Below are 24,984 nucleotides of genomic sequence, written 5' to 3'. Positions count from 1 at the left end.
CCCCCTCAACTCCGGAATCAGCCTAGTAAACCTCCTCTGCACTCCCTCCAAGGCCAAAATATCCTTGCGTAAGTACGGCGACCAAAACTGCACACAGTACTCCAGCTGCGGCCTCACCAATGCCCTATACAGCTGCAGCAAGACCTCCCTACTTTTATATTCAATCCCCCTCGCTATGAAGGCCAGCATCCCACTTGCCTTCCTGACCACCTGCTGCACCTGCAAGCTGGGTTTTTGCGACTCATGCACAAGGACCCCGAGGTCCCTCTGCACCGTCGCCTGCTGCAGTTTTTCGCCACGTAAGTAATAGTCCTTCCTACCATTATTCCTACCAAAGTGGACCACCTCGCACTTGCCAACATTAAATTCCATTTGCCAGTTCCTGGCCCATTCGCCCAGCCTATCTAGATCCTTCTGCAGACTCTCCACACCCTCTGCGCAATTTGCCGTTCCACCAATCTTGGTGTTATCAGCAAATTTTGACACCATACACTCGGTTCCCTCCTCCAGATCATCTATATAAATGGTAAATAGCTGAGGCCCCAGCACCGACCCCTGGGGCACTCCAGGGGTCGTTTGAACTCCAGTGAAAACAATCCTAACTTAGTCAATCTCTCCTCATGCATCAGTCTCGCTATCCCCGGAATCAGCCTGGTAAACCTTTGCTGCACTCCCTCGAGAACAAGAATGTCCTTCCTCAGAAAAAGAGACCAATCTGCACACAATATTCCAGGTACAGCTGCACCAACATCCTGTATAAATGCAACAACACATCCCTGCTTCTGTACTCGAAATCTCTCGCAATGAGGGCCAACATACCACTTGCCTTCATTACCACCTGCTGCACCTGACCTTCAGTGACTGGTGCACAAGGGTACTCAGGTCTCACTACACACTCCCCTCTCCCAATTTACAGCCATTCAGGTAGTAATCTGCCTTCTTGTTTTTGCTTTCATAGTGAATAACCTTACATTTAAGTTGTTGGATGCCCTTCAGGTGTCTGTGCATAGTTAGACATGTTTAGTCCAGCATACGTGCAGTTTCAGAATGTGATGTAACTCACCCTTGCTGCCCGAAGAAGGTTGTTCAGTTTCTTCTGACACTGTTCCCCGGACCAAGGTTTTAGGATCCTGGGATTAGCTGCAGCTCCCACCTCCTGCACAATGCCTTTGCAATGCGATCCCTTGAACGACAGCACTGAGTGGAGAACAGCAGCTGGTGTCTCTCCTCCACTGCGTCCAGCAGGTGGGCCTGGCCAGCCTCGGAGAACCTCAGGGCAGGTTTCTTTCTAGCCATCTTCTTAGCATGACTGGCTGTGTGTCCATTATTGAAGCTTATATACATACAACTCTGGCTTGTTAGGGGACTTGCACTCCCTTTTGTTTATGACATCTCGGTCAATTATAAATCCCTTCCCCCATCCCATCACTAACAGTATAAATATCAACATATTGTCTTTAGCTCTGATGAAGGGTCATCCAGATGCGAAACATTGGCCCCATTCTCTCTCCACAGATGCTGTCAAGCCTGCTGAGATTTTCTAAACCATTTTCTATGTTTGTGTTAGTCTGATTCTAAGTGTTACTTCTGGCCCCAAGATGAGCTTCTGGCCACACATCCACACTATCAGTAAGACCATCTATTTTACCTCCAGAATACTTTTCAAACTTTATCCTCGTCTCAGTTTATCTGCTGTTGAAATCCTTTTCCTTGCCTGTATTATCTCTAGACCTGATTAGTCCAAAGTAGTCTGACTGGATTCCATGTTCTACCCTCTCAATTGTTAAGGTTGTTTAAATCTCTGCTGCCCATGTCCTAATTCACACCAGTTCCCTTTAATCCATCTCCTCTATGTTCGTTGATGCACCTTGGCTCCTGGTCAATTAATATCTTGCTTTTAATATTCGTATTCTTGTTTTAAAATCTCTGCATGGCTGTTACTCTGTGGTACAAGGGTCTGGCACAGAAAAGGTTAACATGGGACTGAGTACAGTACCATCCACACAGTGATGTAAGAACACATGACTACATCCAGGGGTCAGTGCAGTGTTAGACAGAGCTATGTGTAGAAGTAAACATGGAGACAGCTCTTAGCTTGGACCTCTCCTATACCTGTGTATATAGTTTCTATTAGTTAATAAATATTTGTTGTTGAACTACCTAAGAATAGTTAATCATGTCATCATGCAGAGTGGTTAGCACTGCTGCAGCAGGTTAACTTCAGGTGACTGTGTGGGGTTTGCACTTTCTCCCCGTTTTTGCATGAGTTTCCTCCCAGTGCTCTGGTTTCCTCCCACAGTCCAAAGATGGGCAGGTTAGGTAGATTGGCCATGCTAAATTGCCCCTTACTGTCCTAAATGTGTAGGTTAGGGGGATTAGCAGGATAAATACGTAGGACTGCAGGGATAGGGACTGGATGGGATGCTCTGTTGGAGAGTCAGTGCAGACCCAATGGACCAAGTGGCCTTTTTCTGCACTACAGGATTCTATGATTCTATCATTGGCTGTTGTGTTGGCTCTATAGCTCTGAAGTTGGCTCCCCATGTCTCTCTGCCTCTTTTTCTCTCCTTCCTCCTTTAAGATGCACCTTAAAACTAACCTCTTTGATCAAGTTTTTAGTCATCTGGTTTAATATTTCCTTATGTAGCTCGGTGTCAAATTTTGTTCCATGACACTTCTGTAAAGTGCCTTGGGACATTTTATATTGTCAAAAGCAAGATATAAATATACATCTTTGCCTTTTTTATTACTATTACTGAATCTCCCACTGTCACCATCCTGGGGACAAACCATATAAATCATGTGGATACAAAAGCAGTTCAGAGACTGGGAACTCTATGGTGGTTGATTCATCTCCTGACTCCTGAAACCTGTCTATATTCTACAATGTAGAAGTCAGGAGTGTATGAACATAGAACATAGAACATAGAACATTACAGCGCAGAACAGGCCCTTCGGCCCACGATGTTGCGCCGACCAGTTACAAAAACAATGACCCACTAGCCTATACCAATCCCTTTTCGTCCATAAACCTATCCAGAGATCTCTTAAACGCCCCCAAACTAGACGCATCTACAACTGCAGCAGGCAGGGCATTCCAATCCCTCACCACCCGCTGGGTAAAGAACCTACCCCTGACATCCGTCCTGTAGCTACCCCCCCTTAATTTAAAGTCATGCCCCCTCGTGCTAGCTTTCTCCATCCGAGGAAAAAGGCTATCACTATCCACCCTATCTAAACCCCTAATCATCTTATATGTTTCAATAAGATCCCCTCTTAGCCGCCTTCTTCCCAACGAAAACAACCCTAGATCCCTCAGTCTCTCCTCATAGGACCTCCCCACCATACCAGGCAACATCCTAGTAAACCTCCTCTGCACCCTCTCCAACGCCTCCACATCCTTCTTGTAATGCGGGGACCAGAACTGCACACAGTACTCCAAGTGCGGCCGCACTAGAGTAGTGTACAGTTGCAACATTACACTGCGACTCCTAAATTCAATCCCCCTACCAATAAACGCCAAGACACCGTACGCCTTCTTGACAACCTTATCTACTTGATTCCCAACTTTCAGGGATCTATGTACACACACACCTAGATCCCTCTGTTCATCCACACTATTCAAAGTCCTCCCGTTAGCCCTATACTCGACACATCTGTTGCTCCTACCAAAGTGAATTACCTCACACTTCTCCGCATTAAATTCCATCCGCCACCTCTCGGCCCAGCTCTGCAACCTATCTAAGTCTCCCTGCAGACTATGACACCCTTCCTCACAATCTACCACACCTCCAACTTTGGTGTCATCAGCAAATTTACTAATCCACCCAACTATACCCTCATCCAGATCATTAATAAAAATTACAAACAACAGTGGCCCCAAAACAGATCCCTGAGGCACACCACTCGTAACTGCACTCCATGATGAATATTTACCATCCACCACCACCCTCTGTCTCCTATCTGATAGCCAATTCCTGATCCAACTTCCTAGATTACCCACAATCCCATACATCTGCATTTTCTGCAGAAGCCTACCATGGTGAACCTTATCGAACGCCTTACTAAAATCCATGTATACCACGTCAACTGCCTTACCCCCATCCACCTCTTTGGTCACCTTCTCAAAAAACTCAATAAGGTTAGTAAGGCACGACCTACCTGCTACAAAACCATGCTGACTATTTCTAATCAATTCATTACACTCCAAATAACTATAAATCCTATCCCTAATAATTTTTTCTAAAACCTTGCCCACAACAGAAGTAAGACTCACCGGTCTATAATTCCCGGCAAAGTCTCTGTTCCCCTTCTTAAACAATGGGACAACATTCGCTATCCTCCAATCCTCCGGGACTACACCAGAGACCAATGACGACCTGAAGATCTGAGCCAGAGGCTCTGCAATCACCTCTCTAGCCTCCCAGAGAATCCTAGGGTAGATCCCATCCGGACCAGGGGACTTATCTATTTTCAGCCCCTCAAGAATTTCCAGCACATCCTCTTTATCAACCGTAATACTTTCTATTTTACACCCCTGCGACCCAATGTCCTCCTCAGCTATATTCATGTCCCCCTGCGTGAACACCGAAGAGAAATATTGGTTCAATACTTCTCCAATCTCCTCCGGTTCCACACACAACTTCCCCCTGCTGTCTGTAACTGGCCCTAATCTTGCCCTGACCAACCTTCTGTTCTTGACATACTTATAGAACGCCTTAGGATTCTCCTTAATCCTATCAGCCAAAGTCTTCTCATGTCCTCTTTTAGCCCTTCTCAACTCACTCTTCAACTCCCTCCTAGCCAATCTAAAGCTTTCTAGTGCACTATCTGAGCCCTCCAATCTCATCCGAACATAAGCCTCCTTTTTCTTTTTAACCATCGACTCAACTCTTTTAGTGCACCACGGTTCCCTAGCCCTACCAAATCCACCATGCCTGACAGGGACATACCTATCAAGGACTCGCAGTAGCTGCTCCTTGAAAAAATTCCACATTTCAGATGTTCCCAGTCCCTGCAATCCCCTAATCCAATCCATGCTTCCTAATTCACTCCTGATAGCCTCATAATCGCCCTTACCCCAGCTAAAATTGCTGACCCGAGGTTCACGCCTATCTCTTCCCATCACTAAGGTGAACGTAACCGAATTGTGGTCACTATCACCAAAATGCACACCAACTTCCAAGTCTAGCACCTGGTCTGGCTCATTTCCCAGCACCAAATCCAATATAGCCTCACCTCTAGTTGGCCTGTCTACATACTGAGACAAAAAACCTTCCTGCACGCTTTGTACAAACACTGACCCCTCAAGCGAGCTAGAACTATAGCAACTCCAATCAATATTCGTAAAGTTAAAGTCCCCCATAACAATTACCCTATTACTTTCACTCCTAACCAGGATTGTCTCCGCAATCCTTTCCTCAACCTCTCTAGAACTTTTAGGAGGTCTATAAAAGACTCCCAACAGGGTGACCTCTCCTCTCCTATTTCTAATCTCCGCCCATACTACCTCAACTGACAAGTCCTCATCAAACTTTCTCTCCGACACTGTGATACAGTCCTTGACTAGCAATGCTACCCCACCCCCCCTTCTACCTTCTTCTCTACTCCGACTAAAGCATTTGTACCCCGGAACCTGCAACATCCATTCCTGACCCTGCTCTATCCAAGTCTCAGAAATGGCCACAACATCAAAGTCCCAGGTACTGATCCACGCTGCAAGTTCATCCACTTTATTGCGAATACTCCTCGCATTAAAGTACACGCATTTCAAACCCTGCTCCGCCCCACCCCCACTATGCCGTGCCTTGCATTCCCCAACTATGCCCCCCTCACTTTCACCCCCTTTCCTCACTATCCCTCCCCCCCTCCGAATCAGTTTAAACCTTCCTGCATCGCTTTTGCAAATTTACCCCCCAGGATATTGATTCCCCTCTGGTTCAGGTGTAGACCATCCCTCTTATAGAGGTCCCACCTTCCCCAGAATGAGCCCCAATTGCTCAAGTACCTGAACCCCTCCCTCCTGCACCATCCCCTCAGCCACGAGTTCAAACTTTCCCTCTCCCTATTCCTCTCTAATCTATCCCGTGGTACAGGCAAGAGTCCAGATATAACTACTCTTTCTGACTTCGCCTTGAGTTTCCACCCCAACTCCATAAATCTTTGCTTAATATCCCCTTCCCTTAATCTCCCTATGTCATGTGTCCCCACATGAACTATAACTTGGGGTTGATCTCCCTCTCCCCTAAGAGTCCTGAATACTCTGTCCGAAACATCCTGGACCCCAGCCCCTGGTAGGCAACACACCAGCCCAGAGTCCCTACCCTTACCTCCAACTCTCCTATCCGTCCCCATAACCGTGGAGTCCCCAATCACAAGGCCCAATCTCTTACCCCTAACCACCTGAGGCTTGCCAATAGGCTCACCCCCAGAGACCTGCTCCCTTTGGCTATCCCCAGTTGATTTCTCCTCAACTGTAGCCTCCAGGACCGAGAACCTATTTTGGAGGGGAACAGCCCCAGGGGATTGTCCCCCCAACTGCTTTTTGCCCCTCTTCCTGGCAGTGACCCAAGACTTATTCCTAGGAGTGACTATCTCCTTATAACTCCTTTCTATGTCCTGCTCCACTTCCCGAATTATACGGAGCTCCTCTAATTCCCCTTCCAGCTCCTTTACACGCTCCTCCAGAAACTGCAATCTAACACACTTCCCACAATTAAAATCACCTGAAACACTGGAACATTCGAATTAGGAAATGCCTGGAATATTCTCTATTTGCCTGGATGAGCGCAGCTCCATCAACGTTCAAGAAGCTTGACACCATCACTTCTAAATGATAACCATCGTGTCTTGGAAATTCCGATATATCACTGTTCCTTCCCTGTTATTGAGTCAAAATCCCGGAATTTCCTCCTAACAGCATTTTGGGTGTACTTATATCACATAAATGTCAGCTTTTCAAGAAGATAGCTTACAACCACCTTCTCTATGTCAATTAACGATGACCAAAAATGCTGACCTGACAATTGACAATTCCAGTGAATGATTGAAATAAAACAGGTCACTGGAATCCACTCAAACCAGATCTCTGGAATCCACTCACACCAGATCACTGGAGTCTCCTTACACAAGATCACTGGAACCTCCTCACACCAGATCATAGGAACATCCTCATATCTGATCACTGGAACCTCCTCAGACTAGGTCACTGGAACTTCACTACATTAGGTCACTGAAATTACTACATACCAGATTGCTGGCCCCTGCTCACACCATATCATGGAAACCTCCTTACACCAGATCACTGGAATGTCATCACATAAGAACATGGAACCTCCTCACACCAGAGCAATGAGATGACTGGAACCTCCTCAGCCCATTGAAATCTATGTTTCTTCATTGAACACAGATGAGGTCCCAGAGGATTGGAGGATAGCAAATGTGGTCCCGTTATTTAAATAGAGTAGCAAGGATAATTATAGGCCAGTGAGCTTGACGTCCGTGGTAGGGAAATTGCACAGGTGGAAAAGGTGGTGAAGAAGGCATGTGACATGCTTACCTTTATTGGATGGGGCATAGAGTATAAAAGTTGGCATGTGATGTTGCAGTCATATAGAACGTTGGTTAGGCCACATTTGGAATACTGCGTCCAGTTCTGGTCGCCACACTACCAGAAGGACGTGGAGGCTTTGGAGAGAGTGCAGAAAAGGTTTACCAGGATGTTGCCTGGTATGGAAGGTATTAGCTATGAGGTGAGATTGAATAAACTAGGGTTGTTCTCCCTGGAAAGACGGAGGTTGAGGGGCAACCTAATAGAAGTTAATAAAATTATGATAGGGTGAACAGTTGGAAGCTTTTTCCCTTGTCAGAAATGACAAACACAAGGGGTCACAAGTTCACAGTAAGGGGGGCAAGGTTCAATACATATATGCAGGGGACGTATTTTACACAGAGGGTGATGGGGGCCTGGAATGCACTACCAAGTAAAGTGCTTGAGGCAGACACGCTAGGTTCATTTAAGACTTATTTAGATAGCCACATGAACAGACTGGGAATAGATGGATACAAACGAATGGTCTATTTAGGAACACATGATCGGTGCAGGCTTGGAGGGCCAAAGGGCCTGTTCCTGTGCTGTAGTGTTCTTTGTTCATTGCATGGAGTCCCCTCACATCTGATCATTGGAGCATCCTCACAACACATCACAGGTACCTCCTCACACCAGATCGCTGGATTCCTCACACCTGGTTACTTGATGCTCCTCACACCACAGCAATGGAACATCCTCACACTAGATCACTGGTACCTCATCAATTAGGTCACAAGAGTCCTCTCACACTAGACCACTGGGACCTCCTTATACCAGGTCACTGGAACCTCCTCATACCAAATCGCTGGAAGCTACTTACATTAGTTCACTCAAATTTCCACATGCTATGTCACTGGAACCTCCTTACACCAGTTCACTGGAACCTCTTCACACCCGATCACTGGAACCTCCTCATCAGATTGCTGCTCCCTGATCACACTGGATCACTGGAACCTCCTTACACCAGATCACTGGAACTTCCTCACCCAAGATTACTGGAACTCTATCACACAGGATGATTTGAACCCCACTGCATCAGATTACTGGAACCCGTACCATAGATCACCACTGGTCTCTGCTCACATGAGGTTATTGGAACCACCTCACACAAGATCATGGAACGTCCTCATGTGAGATCACAGAACCTCCTCACACTAGAAACTGGACACTCCATGCCGGTCACCAGGAACCCCTCACACCAGATCACTGGAACGTCCTCACACCAGATCATGGGAATCCCCACACCTGGTCACTGGAACTGCCTCACACCAGATCAATTGACATACGCACACACTGACACACACACACTTATACACACATACTGACACACACATCTCTGGAAACCCCTCATACTCAATCACTGGAACACCATAAGCAAGATCGCTGGAACCTGTTCAAACTAGTTCAGTGGAACCTCCTCACAGCAGGTCACTGGAACTTCTTCATACTAGACACTGCAATCCCCTCACGCCAGGTCATGGGACCCTCCTCACACAAGAACATGGAAGGTCCTTACACAAGATCACTGGAACTCTATGATAGGAGATGACTAGAACTGTGTTGCAGCAGATCATTGGAACACTGCAATGGTCACAGGACTCCTCATACCAGATCAATGGAATATCACCACACCAGGTCACTGGAATCCCCTCATACTATATCAGTGGAACCTCCTCAAACTTGTTCACTGGAACCTCCTTATATGAAGTCACTAGAATTTCCACACAGCTGGCATCCTTGAACAGTAGATAAAATTATGAGCAGTTTGTGGAGCATTATAAAGATATTTAATGACAGGATACATCGCACTTCGGCCTGAATCAGTTTGCTTCGATCACACTGACTGCAGGTTAGCTTTTCTGCTACCACGAAGAGAAGGTTGGTGTTGGCTAATCTCTGTGCATGGTAAAACCTGTGACAAGACAAAAAGAGTTATTGACAGGCTGCCGTGGTAGTACTGACACAGCCACACATGAAAAACATGTGAAACCAGAGTGTAACAGAACCAATTCTGACAAAATCTTTGTCACGTTTAAAACCTAACAAGTTCGTGCAGCAATTTAAGATATAAAGATTGAGATATAATAGTTGAGAGTTCCATTCTCGGAGACGCATATGTGGGACAATGGACGATTTTCTCTAATTAGAAGTAAAATCTTTTGGATTTCTTGATATGTGAAGTACTTCCCTGCTTCAGTGATCACTGGAATTCCTTCCTAAATTACCACACCAGATAGTGATGAATCTCGGGCATGCGGGTGGCACAAAGTGGATTCTTACTATCAGGTAGTCCTTAAAACATGTCAAATTGTAATCGTAAAATTGAGCTAAAGTGGTTATTGTGGCAAAATAGCTTCTCTGCACAAGGTTCAATATAGAACTGTTTGCTCTTTCAGAGGGCCAGCAATGGGCACAATGTTCTCTTTCTGTCTATTATTCTACACTGCCCAGAGCAGCAATTCTTCTGTTCATGAGCAATGGCTCCATTTGCCTTTCCCTTCAGACAATTTTCTCCCTTTCTATTTGGAGTGCTAGATGGCTATTTGACTCTGGGGCATCACAGCCAAACCCAATCCTAATCTCACTTGATATGCACATGTACGTACTTGACTCTCCCTGTCCCTCTCTCTCAGCCAAGAAGCACTGAGGTTAAATGCAGCATTCTTTTTCACAGTTGGGTTTCGGTAACTTAGTACAGATGAGAAGTCAAACCTGTGATTTTCTGGCTGCTCAAGTTCAATCTACAAGGTGGCCCCTTTGTTCACTGGGCTAGTGGGGAAACAAAAATTGTTTTGTTGTTGTGACTTATCTTCACGTTCCTTTTTTTTAAAGTTAGGTTTGGTTCAATGGGAGTTGCCATTGACTATTTCCTCGTGTCAGTTGCCAACCTGGAGCAGTTGCTGCAGTCAATTAAGTTGCTGTAAGATCTGCTGTTGTTGCCAAAATAGTATTGTGTCTGCTTAGTGACACAGCTCGTCTCTTTCAGTTCAACACCATCTGCAAATGTATCATCTAGTAACAAAGGAACACGGAGAATTAAGAGAATCATGCTGGCAATCGATTGAAATGCAGTAACATCAGTAGCAGCAAACAATATTGAGGAATGGAACAGCAAGAAGCCTCGCAACACAAGGTTAAAGTCCAACAGGTTTATTTACATAAGAACATAAGAAATAGGAGCAGGAGTAGGCCATCTAACCCCTCAAGCCTGCCCCGCCATTCAATAAGATCATGGCTGATCTGTCGTGTCTCAGTTCCACATTCCCGCCCTCTCCCCATAACCCTTAATCCCCTTGCCTATCAAAAACCTATCAACCCGCGTCTTAAAAATATTGAGCGAGGCAGCCTCCACCACTTCAACGGGCAGAGAATTCCAGAGATTCACCACCCTTTGAGTGAAGAAGTTCCTCCTCAACTCCGTTCTAAACCGCCCCCCCTTTATCCTGAGGCTGTGCCCCCTAGTCCTACTGTCCTTTCTGAGCGGGAAGAGCCTCTCCACCTCTATCCTATCCATCCCATTCAACATCTTATACGTCTCAATGAGATCTCCCCTCATTCTTCTAAACTCTAACGAGTACAAGCCTAGTTTATTCAGCCTCTCCTCATAGTTCAACCCCCTCAACTCCGGAATCAGCCTAGTAAACCTCCTCTGCACTCCCTCCAAGGCCAAAATATCCTTGCGTAAGTGCGGCGACCAAAACTGCACACAGTACTCCAGCTGCGGCCTCACCAGTGCCCTATACAGCTGCAGCAAGACCTCCCTTCTTTTATATTCAATTCCCCTCACTATGAAGGCCAGCATCCCATTTGCCTTCCTGACCACCTGCTGCACCTGCAAGCTGGGTTTTTGCGACTCATGCACAAGGACCCTGAGGTCCCTCTGCACTGTCACCTGCTGCAGTTTTTCGCCACGTAAGTAATAGTCCTTCCTACCATTATTCCTACCAAAGTGGACTACCTCGCACTTGCCGACATTAAATTCCATTTGCCAATTCCTGGCCCATTCGCCCAGCCTATCTAGATCCTTCTGCAGACTCTCCACACCCTCCGCGCAATTTGCCGTTCCACCAATCTTGGTGTCATCAGCAAATTTCGACACCATATACTCGGTTCCCTCCTCCAGATCATCTATATAAATGGTGAATAGCTGAGGCCCCAGCACTGACCCCTGGGGCACTCCACTAGTCACCAACCGCCAATCCGAATAGCACCCATTGACCCCCACTCTCTGCCTCCTATTTGACAGCCAATCCTCTATCCACACTAACACCCTACCCCCAACTCCATGCCCCCTGACCTTCTGCAATAACCTCTTGTGAGGCACCTTGTCAAACGCCTTCTGAAAATCAAGAAAGACCACATCCACCGGCTCTCCTCTATCCACCGCCCTAGAGACATCCTCATAGAACTCCAATAAATTTGTCAGACACGACTTCCCCTTAACGAAACCGTGCTGCGTCTGCTCTACCAAACAATTCTCCTCAAGATGCCTCGCTATTTTCTCCTTGATCACGGATTCTAACATTTTTCCTACAACAGACGTTAAACTAACCGGCCTATAATTCCCCGCCTTTTGCCTGCCACCCTTCTTAAACAATGGCGTAACATTAGCCGTTTTCCAATCTTCCGGCACTTCCCCGGAATCCAGCAACATTTGGAAAATAATCACCAAGGCATTCACTATCACCTCCGCCATTTCCTTCAGAACCCTTGGATGCATTCCATCCGGTCCTGGGGACTTGTCCACAATCAGTCCCTCCAGTCTGTCGAGCACCACCTCTCTAGTGACAATAATGTCATTCAGGCCCTCCACTCCTACCATCTTTCCATCGCTAACACCCGGCAAATTATTCACGTCCTCCTCCGTGAAGACCGAAACAAAAAAGTTATTCAGGGCCTCAGCCATTTCCCCATCCCCTACCACTAAGTCCCCCCTCTCATCCTCTAAGGGTCCAACGTTCACCCTAGCCAGCCTCTTCCTTTTTATGTATTTATAAAAGCTCTTGCTATCCTTTTTTATATTAAGTGCTAGTTCAGCTTCATAGTTTATCCTACCCTTCTTTATCAACATCTTTGTCATTCTTTGTTGACATTTAAACCTCTCCCAATCCTCTTCTCGCCCACTACTCTTAGCCACTCTAAACGCATCCGCTTTTAATTTAACACTTTCCTTCACCTCCTTCGTTATCCACGGCTGATTACCTCTCCTCCTACGATCCTTTTTAACCATCGGAATAAATTTCTGCTGAGCACCAAGAGAGATCTCCTTAAAGATCCTCCACTGCTCCTCAGCAGACCTACCTTCCAACACACTCCCCCAATCAACATTCGCCAATTCCTCTCTCATACTACCATACTCCCCTCTGTTCAAACAAAGGACACATGTCCGGGAACCCACTTTCTCCTCCTCCATCTGTATCAGAAACTCCACCATACAATGATCACTCTTCCCAAGAGGATCCTTCACCACAAGGTCCCTAATTCTACCCGCCTCATTACATAACACCAGATCCAAGATAGCTCGCTCCCTCGTCGGCTCCAACACACACTGTTCGAGGAAACTATCCCGGCAGCATTCCAAGAACTCCTCCTCAATTATTTGGAATTGCGAGCTTTCAGAACGCTGCTCCTTCTTCAGGTGAGTGGAGAGGTGGGTTCACAAACACAGCATATACAGACAGAGACACAATTGCAAGATAATGGTTAGACTGTGAACCTTTATAGGTAATCAAATCTTTACAGGTACAGACAGTGCCAGAGGGATAACCACAGGTTAAAGAGGTGTGAATTGTCTCAAGCCAGGACAGTTAGTAGGATTTTGCAAGCCCATGCCAAATGGTGGGGGTTACATGTAGTGTGACATGAACACAAGATCCTGGTTGAGGATGTCCTCATACATGTGGAATTTGACTGTCAGTTTCTGCTTGGCAATTCTGTGTTGTCATGTGTCTTGAAGGCCGCTTTGGAGAACACTTACCTGAAGATTGGAGGCTGAATGCCCTTTACTGCTGAAGCATTCCCCAACTGGAAGGAGATACTCCTGCCTGTTGATTGTCACGCGGTGTCCGTTCATCTGTTGTTATAGCGTCTGCATGGTCTCACTTGGGACATCCTTTCCTGCAGCATATGAGGTAGTACCAATCCTTGAAAGTTAGGTTTGGCATTTGAAGTAGGTTCCACCTCATATGGTGCAGCTAAGAATGTCCTGAGGCATGGTACATCAGCAAGACCATACAGACGCTGTGACTACGGATGAACGGATACTACATGCCAATAACCAGGCAGGAGTGTTCCCTTCCAGTCAAGGAACACTTCAACAGTCAAGGGCATTCAGCCTCCGGTCTCTGGGTAAGCATTCTCCAAGGCAGCCTTCAAGACACACAACACAGAATTGCTGAGCAGAAACTGATAGCCATGTTTCGCATGCATCAGGAGAGCCTTAAACGGGATCTTGGGTTCATGTCACACTACATGTAACCTCCACCATTTGGCTTGGGCTTGTAAAATCCGACTAACTGCCCTGGCTTGAGGCAAGTGACATCTCTTTAACTTGTGATTATCCCTCTCTCCATTTGCATTGTCTGTATCTGTAAAGCCTTGATTACCTGTTACAGGCAAGTTGTCACACTGGGGCCATGGGAGGCAGGCAAGTTGGTCAAGAAGGGGAAAGCTCAGGTGCTAGAGGGCACCCCAGTGGATGTGCCCCTTCACAATAAGTACTTCTGTTTGAGTACTGTTGGGGGGGACAGCCCACCTAGTGGAAGCAGCAGTGGCCGTGTCTCCGGCACAGAGTCCGGCCCTGTAGCTCAGAAGAGTAAGGAAAGGAGGAGGAAGGCAGTATTAATCGGGGACTCTACAGTGAGGGGTCGGACAGGCGATTTTGTGGAGGCAGACGGGAAACTCGGATGGTAGTTTGCCTCCTTGGTGCCAGGATCCAGATGTTTCTGGTCGTGTCCCAGAAATCCTGAAGTGGGAGGGAGAGGAGCCAGAGGTTGTGGTACATATTAGTACCACTGACATAGGTGGGAAAAGGGAAGGGGTCATGAAATGAGAATATGGGGAGTTAGGTAGACAGTTGAGAAAAAGGAATGCAAAGGTAGTAATCTTGGGATTGCTGCCTGTGACATGAGAAAATGAGAGCAGGAATGGAATGAGGTGGAGGATAAATGCGTGGCTGAGGGATTGGAGCAGGGATTCAGGTTCCTGGATCATTGGGACCTCTTTAGGGGCAGGTGTGACCTACACAAAAAGAACGGGTGGCACTTGAATCCTAGGGGAACCACTATCCTAGCGGGAAGGTTTGCTAAGGCTACGGGTAGACTTTAAACTAGAATGGTTGGTGGGAGGGAATCGAAATGAAGTGACTGGGAGAGAGGAGGTTAGCTCTCAAATAGAGAGAGATTGTCGACAGTGTAAGAGGGGGGCTAGGCAGGTGATGGAGAAGGGGAGTGCTCAGGCTGAAGGTTTGAGATGTGTCTATTTTAACGCTAGGAGTGTTATGAACAAAGTGGATGAGCTTAGAGCGTGGAGTGCTGCTTGGAAATGTGATGTGATGGCCAATACAGGGACTTGGATGACTCAGGGACAGGACTGGATACTTCAAGTGCCGGGTTTCAGATGTTTCAGGAGGGACAGGACAGGGAGGGAAGCAAAAGAGGTGGGGGAGTGGCACTGTTGATCAGGGATAGTGTCACGGCTGTAAAGAAGGTGGACGCCATGGAGGGATTGTCTACGGAGTCTCTGTGGGTGGAGCTTAGGAACAGGAAGGGGTCAATAGTTTTACTGGGCGTTTTCTATAGGCTGCCCAATAGTAGCAGGGATGTTGAGGAGCAGATGGGGAAACAGTTCCTGGAGCGATGTAATAATGAGTTGTTGTGATGGGAGACTTTAATTGCCCAAATATCGATTGGAATCTCCCTAGGTTAAGGGGTTTGGACGGGGAGGAGTTTGTTAGGTGTGTTCAGGAGGGTTTCCTGACACAGTATGTGGATAAACCTACAACAGGAGAGGCTGTACTTGATTTGGTATTGGGTAATGAACTTGGACATGTGTCAGATCTCTCAGTGGGAGAGTATTTTGGGGGTAGTGATCATAACTCTATCTCCTTTACACTAGCATTGGAGAGAGGTAGGATCAGGCAAGCTAAGAAAGTGTTTATCTGGAGTAAGAGGAATTATGAGGCCATCAGGCAGGAAATTAGAGACATAGATTGGAAGGTTTTCTCGATGAAATGCACTGAAGTAATGTGGCAGATTTTCAAGGAATGTTTGTCCGGAGTTCTGCACGACAACGTTCCGATGAGACAAGGAAGTTTTGGTAGGTTACAGGAACCATGGTGCACGAAAGTTGTAATGAATCTAGTCAAAAGGAAGAGACAAGCATACAAAAGGTTCAGGGGGCCAGGTGATGTTAGGGATGTGGAGGAGTATTCGACTTGTAGGAGGGAACTTAAGAAGGAAATTAGGAGATCCGGAAGCGGTCACGAGAAGGCCTTGGCAGGTAAGATTAAGGAAAATCCTAAGGCGTTCTACAAGTATTTGAAGAGCAAAAGGATGAGATGTGAAGGAATAGGACCTATAAAATGTGATGGTATGAAAGTTTGTATAGAACTGGTAGAAATAGCAGAGGTGCTCAATGAATACTTTACTTCAGTATTCACGGTGGTAAAGGATCTTGGTGGTTGTAGTGCAGGCTTGCAGCAGACTGAAAAGCTTGAGTATGTGGACATTAAGAAAGATGATGTGTTGGAGCTTTTGAAAAGCATCAAGTTAAATAAGTCACCGGGACCAGATAGGATGTACCCCAGGTTACTGTGGGAGGCAAGGGAAGAGATTACAGAGCCTCTGGTGATGATCTTTGCGTCATCGATGGAGATGGGAGAGGTTCCGGAGGATTGCGGATGTGGTTCCTATTTTCAAGAAAGGTAGTAGAGATAGCCCAGGAAATTATCATCGGTGAGTCTAACCTCAGTGGTTGGTAAGTTGATGGGGAAGATCCTGAGAGACAGGATTTATGAACATTTAGAGAAGTAGAGTATGATCAAAAATAGTCAGCACAGCTTTGTCAAAGGCAGATCACGCCTTACGAGCGTGGTTGAGTTTTTTGAAAATGTGACTAAACATATTGATGAAGGAAGAATGGTAGATGTGGTTTATATGGACTTCAGCAAGACGTTGATAAGGTCCCCCATGCAAGGGTTATTGAGAAAGTGAGGGGGCATGGTATCCATGGGGACATTGCTTTGTGGATCCAGAACTGGCTTGCCCACAGAAGCAAAGAGAGGTTGTAGATGGGTCTTTTTCTGCATGGAGGTCAGTCACCAGTGGAGTACCCCAGGGATCTGTTCTAGGACCCTTGCTGTTTGTGATTTTTATAAATGACCTGGATGAGGAAGTGGAGGGATGGGCTGGTAAGTTTGCTGATGACACAAAGGTTGGAGGTGTTGCGGATAGTTTGGATGTCAGAAGTTGCAGCAAGACATAGATAGGATGCAAGACTGGGCAGAGAAGTGGCAGATGGACTTCAACCTGGATAAGTGTGTGGTGGTTCATTTTGGCAGGTCAAATGGGATGAAGGAATATAATACTAAGGGTAAGACTCTTAGCAGTGTGGAAGATCAGAAGGATCTTGGGGTCCGGGTTCATAGGATTCTCAAATCGGCTTCGCAGGTAGAGGATGTGGTTAAGAAGGCATATGGTGTACTGGCCTTCATCAATCGAGGAATTGAGTTTAGGAGTTGGGAGATAATGCTGCAGCTGTTTAAGACCTTAGTCAGACCCCATTTGGAGTACTGTGCTCAGTTCTGGTCGCCTCATTACAGAAAGGATGTGGAAGCCACTGAAGGGGTGCAGAGGAGATTTACAAGGACGTTGCCTGGATTGGGTGGCATGCCTTATGAGGATAGGTTGAGAGAGGATAGGTGTTTTCTCTTGGAAAGATGAACGATGAGAGGTGACCTGATGGAGGTGTATAAGATGTTGAGATGTATTGATCGGGTGGATTCTCAGAGGCTTTTTCCCAGGGCTGAAATGGCTACCACAAGAGGACACAGGTTTAGGGTGCTGGGGAGTAGGTACAGAGGAGATGTCAGGGGTAAGTTTTTCACTCAGAAGGTGATGGGTGCGTGGAATCGGCGGCCGTTGGAGGTGGAGGCGGATTTGATAGGGTCTTTTAAGATACTTCTGGATGATTACATGGGACTTAGTAGGATTGAGGGTTATAGGTAAGCCTAGTAGGTAGAGATATGTTCAGTGCAATTTGTGGGCCGAAGGGCCTGTTTCTAGTGTAGTTTTTCTATGTTCTACCTGAGAAGACTCGCATTCCAACCAAAATCTTGCAATTGTGTCTGTCTATAAGTGCCCTGTTTGTGAACCCACCTCTCCACTCACCTGATGAAGGAGCTCCAAAAGCTTGTGATTCCAAATAAACATGTTGTACTCTAACCTGGTGTTGTGAGACTTCTTACTGTGCCCATCCCAGTCCAACGCCGGCATCGCCAAGTAACGGAATTAATGTTTTCCTGTTAAGATCTAAAGACTGATCTTGCTGCTGCATTTATTGTGATCTGGACTTGTCTTGTATTTTCAGGTTAAATAGCCCCAGTCACTGGTTCCAACCTGATGGGGAAGCATCATGACAGGCCTCAACTGGCAGCAATCTGGTTGAGGCTTTTTGTATTTGTCAAAGAAGAAATAAATCTTCCCCCAACCCAATCCAACCCTGTCCTTATCTCCCTCCTCAATGCCGAACCCACTCTTCCTGAGCATCTCTCATCTCCAATGTCCAACCTTAGGCTGATTATTAGTGACTTTGGATTCTGCCTGTTTTTTGCAACCACACCACCACTGCACAAACCTCCCACCACTACCCCCTTTATTTCTTCAATTGGAGAAGGGCGGAATATAGATTCTATGGTTCTATCTCTTCAGGGTTAATCGCCAGCGATACAAGAAGAAACTAGGGCAGAAAGGGCGGGAACACCAACTCACACCTCAGCTGGGTGGCAGCCCTTAGCACTCTGCTCTTTCCCTTCCTCCTTGAGGAAGCACTGAGAATCCCAGGGAATCATAAAGGAGTCAATCATGGAATAATTATTCTCTGAGCATAAATCCAAGGAATCTGGGCCCTCTAATGGGAGAACTGTGTACTGGCTTATATCACACATAGCAACTGGTCTAAATAAAAATCAACTAATTATATGATATGACCCATAGCTCTAGACAGTGACATCAGAGAAATGTTGTAAGAGAAACATCACTGCCTTAAGTGCAGGAAAGCAGTGTTTTAAAGGTGGATATTCAAATTTTCATTAATTGATGGGAGTATCCAAAGTAGACATGAACTGGGGCCTAATTGATCTGTTTAATTTTCCTTCCTAGATAGTATCTCATTCAAAAAGACTCGTACCTGCTTGGAAGCTGAGTTGTAAAGTAAGAGCATACAACAACTGTTGTAATAAAGACCTGGAAGAATGAATCAAAGCACGATCATTAATTGAAGATCTGATACATGAGCATTTCTGTTAATAGAAATTGAAGAATCGAAAGCTGAGACATTCTGTGGCATTGCTGTGGTTTAACTATGGATTCTGGTTTAGTGGCTTTGCTATGTAAACATATAATTTTCCAAAAGCTGCATCAATATCACCCAGTGTGGGAGTTTCCTGTTCATGAATTTACACTGGAAATAATTCCTCTTAAGCTTAGTAATACAAAAAAGTGGTAACTAAGGAGTTTTCTTCCAACAGTCCATGTGCAACCTAGAGGAATTGTGATTCTAGCCATTTATATAACAGTTTTTCATTTAGAGGGGAATAAATGTACTATCAGTTCTGGAATGGAAGTGTTGAAGCTTTTGTTCCCAAAGATCTTTTGTGACAATCTGGCTGATGAAATTGGATCTTCACTTTGAAGTTGGGTAATAGCAGCTCTGTGAAAGGGAAAATGTTTCAATTATAAATTTAAAATAATTCTTAATATTAGGAGGTAACATTCACTCAACCCTCATAAGGCCTTGGATCTGCCTTTGACTCATTGCCACAAAATTAGGACCACTTGCAATGTTACACAGGTACAACAATGATTCACTCCATTGCAAAATATTTGGGGGCTGGGGAAGGACTCTGGACTAGTAGTCCAGAGACTCAGGCTAATGCTCTAGGAACATGGCAGCTGGTGGAACTTTAGTTCAGCTATTGATTCTGGAATTGAAAGCTAGTCTCAGTAATGATGATCACTAAACTATCACTGATTGTTGTAAAAACTAATCTGGTTCACTAATGTCCTTAAGGGTAGGAAACCTGCCATTCTTACCAGTCTGAGCTCTATGTGACTCCAGACCCACAGCAATGTGATTGACTCTTAATTGCCCTCTGAATTGACCTAAGAAGCTACTCAGTTCAAGGGCAATTAGAGATGGGCAACAAAGGGATGCCCACACATCCCATGAAAGAATTTAAAAAAATCCTCTGGGGATTTTCACATTTCCTTAGCAGTGAGACAATGTTAAAGACAGGAATGTTATCTTACCAGGCAGCAGCTGAGGTCCACCATGCTAGGTTCAGCAAATCAGCAACTGTAGGCTTAAGTAAAACAAAAAGAACATGTCAGAAATTTTCGTCAGTCAAAAGATATAGTGTCAACCTTTCTGCTACCTTTTAAGGAGCAAAGTTCTGCTTGATGGCAGTTGGAATATATTTTTAGTGGAATATATTTTTCCTAAACAGGAAGTAGTGGTAAATGCTTGTTCTTTGGATTAGAAGAAATTCTCCAGGAACTGGGACCGTTGAATTTTATTATATATATATATTAGTGACTTGGACTGGGGGAGTTGAACAGCCTGAATAGAAGCTAATGCTGCAGGCATGTCTCTGATAGTTTCTTTAAGCATTTGCTGCAAAGAAATTGGAGAATTGGGGAACCAGGATTCATTCTTGCTTTACACTGCTTTTACCTCAAAGGCATCAGGTAGTTAATCCTCGGCACAAACATGTCCAACCATACCATTTGCAGTAGACACAGGAGTTTGACAAACTTGTTCAGACATCCGAGCTTGGAGAGCAAATGCCTTGGACCAGATCAACACACTTACAAGCTTTAGCGAGGTCGATGAACAGCGAAAGAGGATGTCTAGGGTGGCTAAATAGGATTTTTCTGAGAAGACTTATTTTTTGGTATTTGCACATGCATTATTGGATTCTTTCCATTTCCAGATGCTGACTATGTTGATACTCCTGAGATCCCATGGAACATTTTCCTCATTCTAGATACTGGCTGCAAGTTTATTAATAGTTTGTATTATTGAACTTTCAAATCTCTGCTAGAATGGTGTATGGGCCTTTGCCTTGTGTGGCTGATTTGATTGTTTTCATCACCTCTTCAGTAGAAGACGGAAGCTCTTCAATCCCGCCAGACTTTGTGCCTCCTGCAGACTCACAGAGGCAGTAATCAGAGAGTTTCTGAGTACAGATGACTGTGCCCGAGCTGCCCACAACAAGGGAAACATCAAAAACTGACAAACAAATTCTTGAGTGCTACTGAAACCATTTTTTTCCAAATTAGTGTCTCCAAGACTCACATTATGTCTCAGCACCAGGCAACCGTGATGAAGCACCAGACATAATCATTGTTGGCATCAGTCTGAAGGTTGAAGAAAAATTCTCATACCTTGGCACTCTAGTGATTACACTGTTGAAGAAGATTTCTGTACACATATCCAAAAAGCAAGTTCTGCCTATGGACAACTCCCTGTTTGTGCCAGGAAGCAGTGCAGCATAAAACTGAAGACTGAAATCAAACTCCACCATTGTCCATAGCACCCTGCTGCAAGGCACAGAATCCTGCATCTGATGCACAAAGCCCTAGAACAGTTCCATCAAAGACTCTGAAGACCCATCACAAGAATTCAATGATAGAACAAAACCATAAACAACGAGGAAATTTATGCTGCGTTCAACAGCGTGAAGACTGTCCTCCAGAAAATTCAACTTAGATGGTCAGACCATGATCATCCACCTGAACGTTTACAGAATTCCCAAACAGATCTTCTATAAGGAACTGTCTCAGGATGAAAGACATGAAGATGATCTGTAAAAACAATGTACGGAAACCCTAAAAAAGAGCCATAAAAACTTTTTTAGAGCAGACCACCTCTCTTGGGAAAACAGTGCAGCTGAATGGTCCACATGGAGGAAAAAAACTGTGATTTGGTTCAGCATGGCTTTCAGGATCATCACTGTCAAACTCATAACATCCAACAGGCCCTGAGGAGGGCTGGACATGGGACAATTGCATAAGTTCCCCCAAGTACCAACAACAATATGACCTGCCAGTTATGTGGACTTCTATGCTGATGCTGCATTGGACTCTTCAGTCATGAGAGGACCCATGGAAGATGATGAAGTCACTACAGCTTGGACACAAACAAAGAGGAGTCTACCACCCAGTATATAGGGCACAATTTCATAATTCTGCATATGAAGTATATGAAGGTATTTAGAAGTATAATGAACATGTTTCAAGAGATCATAGACAGGCTGTAGAACAGGCGCTATCTGTCAGTTGAAATTTAGCACAAGAAAGTAATACTTTTTGGTAGCAATGTAGAGAAACAATCTAAAGGATTCAATTCTAAAGGGGGCCAGAGCAATGGGACCTGGAAGTGTATGTGCTCAAATCATTGAAGGTGGCACAGCAGATTGAGAAAATGGTTTAGAAAGCCTTAATAAGGGTTTTATAGATAGAGACATAAAGTACCAAAGAAAGAAAATTATGATGAAACTTTATAAAACACTGGTTTGGACACAACTGAGGTTCTGTGTCCAATTCTGGTTACTGCAGATGGATAAGCAGGAGAAAGTGTGGCTGTTCTGTTTAGAGAAGAGGCGTTTGAGAGAAAATTTGATTGAGCAGTTAGAATCATATTGAGTCTGGACAGAATAAACAGAGAGAAGCTATTCCCTTTAGTGGAAGGACTGAGAACCAGAGGGCCCTATTCTACCATTGCGTAGCACCCATTTTTGGGAGGAAAACTTGATAAAGTCGGGCATGAGGTGAGTAGTGCGATCTGCGCCCGCCCCTTTACCAAGGCTCAAAAATGGCCGCAATCAGGACCGCACTCGAAATGGACGCAACAGCAATTTAAATGCATTTGCATGCATTTAAATTGACTTAGTGGGCTGTTTTTCCAGCTTTACCAGCACTTCCCCCTTTACCACTGCATTCGCCCAATCAGAATCAGCACAAAACAGTCATGCTCCCCATCAGTCCGATTTGGACGCTCCAGTTAGTGAGGAGGTAAGGGCCAAGCATCCGATGGCTTTCTGCTCGAAATCGGTGGTAGTGGTGGTGGTGATTGGGTCGGGGGTTGGGGGGGGTGGTGTCCGCTACCAGGCTGCTTGAGATCAGTGGAGATGGGGAAGGGGGGTCCGCTGCCACTCTGCCTGAGATCGGCAGGGGTGAAAGAAGGTCCACTGCCACTCTACCTGAGATTGGTGGGGGGGGGGGGGGGGGGCGCGGGGGTGGATCACTCTGCCTGAAATTGGTGGAGGGAGCAAGATGGAGAGGGGAAGGGGAGGGAGGGGCCCTCTATCAGTCTGGGTGGTAGGGGGGTGAGGGGATAAGGGGGTCAGTAATATTTTGGGGCTAGGCAATGACTGTGCAGCCAAATTCCCCTTCAATCTGGTTCTCAAGTTTGCTGATGATACCACTGTAGTGGGTTGAATCTCAAACAATGCCGAAACAGAGTACAGGAATGAGAGAAAATCTGGTAAACTGATGCGGCAACAATAATCTCTCCCTCAGTGTCAACAAAAAGAAGGAGATTGTCATCGACTTCAGGAAGCATAAAGGAGAACATGCCACTGTCTACATCAATGGGGACGAAGTAGAATGGGTCGAGAGCTTCAAGTTTTTAGGTGCCCAGATTAACCTGTCTTGTTCCCCCCATGCTGACACTATAGTTAAGAAAGCCCACCAACACCTGAGGCTCCAATCAGAGCTGCAGGGTTTCAGGCGCGTTAAGCCCCATCCACAGGCTTGTGCAGCGCGATTTGGAATCACTGATATTTTTGCAGGCAGAGTGCGAATGGGGGCACCTGAGAATAAGTCTAAAAGTCGGATCTGAAACACTTCCAGTTTCAAGTCCTCCCAGCACTTAGAATCAAAATGGTAAAACAGGGCCCAGAGAATACTGATTCAACAAAAGTGGCAAAAGGACCAAAGGTATACGAGGAGACTCGTTTTATGTAAAGACTGGTTACAGTCTGGGATGTTATATCTTAGGCTATGGTGGAGTTTCAGCCAATTGTGTCAAAAGGGAATTAGATAAGTACTTCAGCTGAAAGAATTTGTAGGTTGCAGGGAAAGGCAAGGGAGTGAGATGAGCAAATTTTTCCCTTGTAGAGGGCTAGCATAGATTCGGCAGGCCGAATAACGTCTTTCTGTATTATAACGTATCTGTGATTCAACAATCGCTCTACATTGCCCACATTTGGTTTTCTTTCCAATCTTATTGTACTATCTATGTATATCTCAATCATTATCTTAAACCTTATTGTATTGTAATGGTGACTCTCTAGAAGTTCTCCCACACCTACTTGTCAGTTTACTTCCCATTAGTTCAGCAGTATTCCCTGCCTTGTTGAGCCTCCCATATATTGGGTGGAATTTTGAAAAGATACTTCCAGCGGAAATGTTGAGATCTGTAATGGATCAAGAATCCAGTAGAATCTGCAGTGTGTTTTTCAGTGGCTCTATAACGGAGCCACGGAATTAGAATTTGGGTTTCTTGATTAGAGTGTGTGGATGGAGTGAAACACCAAATCCATCAAAGGAAGAGTTTTTAATCAAAGTGGCTTAGAATGACACAAGGCTTAGAATGACAGATCTGGAATTGATTCCTGAGGCTGCAACAACCACTCAAATGGAGAGGAGACCTGAAGGTGTCTGTTGTGATCCTCCTCATCTGAACAGATCCTGCGTATTAAGGACGGTCACCTCAGCACCTCTCTGTACTGCAAGCCCACAGATAACCTCACGATGCTCCACTTCTCCAGCTTTCACCCTAAACACTTTAAAGAAGCTATCCTCTAAGGACAAGCCCTCCATATACACACCTCTAGACGCTGAAAGATGTCCTCATAAGAACAGGATATGGCGCTCGACTCATCGATCGATAGATCCAACGTGCAACAGCGAAAAACCGCACCGACGTCCTCAGAAGACAAACATGGGACACAGTGGACAGAGTACCCTTCGTCGTCCAGTACTTCCCCAGAGCGGAGAAGCTACGGCATCTTCTCGGGAGACTTCAACATGTCATTGATGAAGACGAACATCTCGCCAGGGCCATCCCCACACCCCCACTTCTTGCTTTCAAACAACCACAAAACCTCAAAC

At 45.5% G+C, this 24,984-nt stretch overlaps 1 protein-coding gene across 1 annotated transcript in view; it reads right to left on the bottom strand.

The window, feature by feature from the left end:
* cacna2d2a (calcium channel, voltage-dependent, alpha 2/delta subunit 2a) overlaps positions 1 to 24,984 on the bottom strand; it is an 855,812-nt gene that overhangs the window by 23,925 nt on the left and 806,903 nt on the right. The window contains exons 33-36 of the mRNA XM_080186111.1: positions 20,116 to 20,168; positions 18,995 to 19,050; positions 10,477 to 10,600; positions 9,391 to 9,500 (exon numbers count right to left, since the gene is read on the bottom strand). Of these exons, the coding sequence (XP_080042237.1) occupies positions 9,391 to 9,500; positions 10,477 to 10,600; positions 18,995 to 19,050; positions 20,116 to 20,168 (343 nt within the window). The remainder of the gene's footprint in view (positions 1 to 9,390; positions 9,501 to 10,476; positions 10,601 to 18,994; positions 19,051 to 20,115; positions 20,169 to 24,984) is intronic.

Source organism: Carcharhinus amblyrhynchos, chromosome 3 (genome assembly GCF_965287045.1).
Source record: "Carcharhinus amblyrhynchos chromosome 3, sCarAmb.v2.hapA, whole genome shotgun sequence".
NCBI classification, from domain to species: Eukaryota; Metazoa; Chordata; class Chondrichthyes; order Carcharhiniformes; family Carcharhinidae; genus Carcharhinus; species Carcharhinus amblyrhynchos.
Note: the sequence above shows the minus strand (reverse complement) of the source record. Positions and strands in the feature narration are given on the sequence as shown.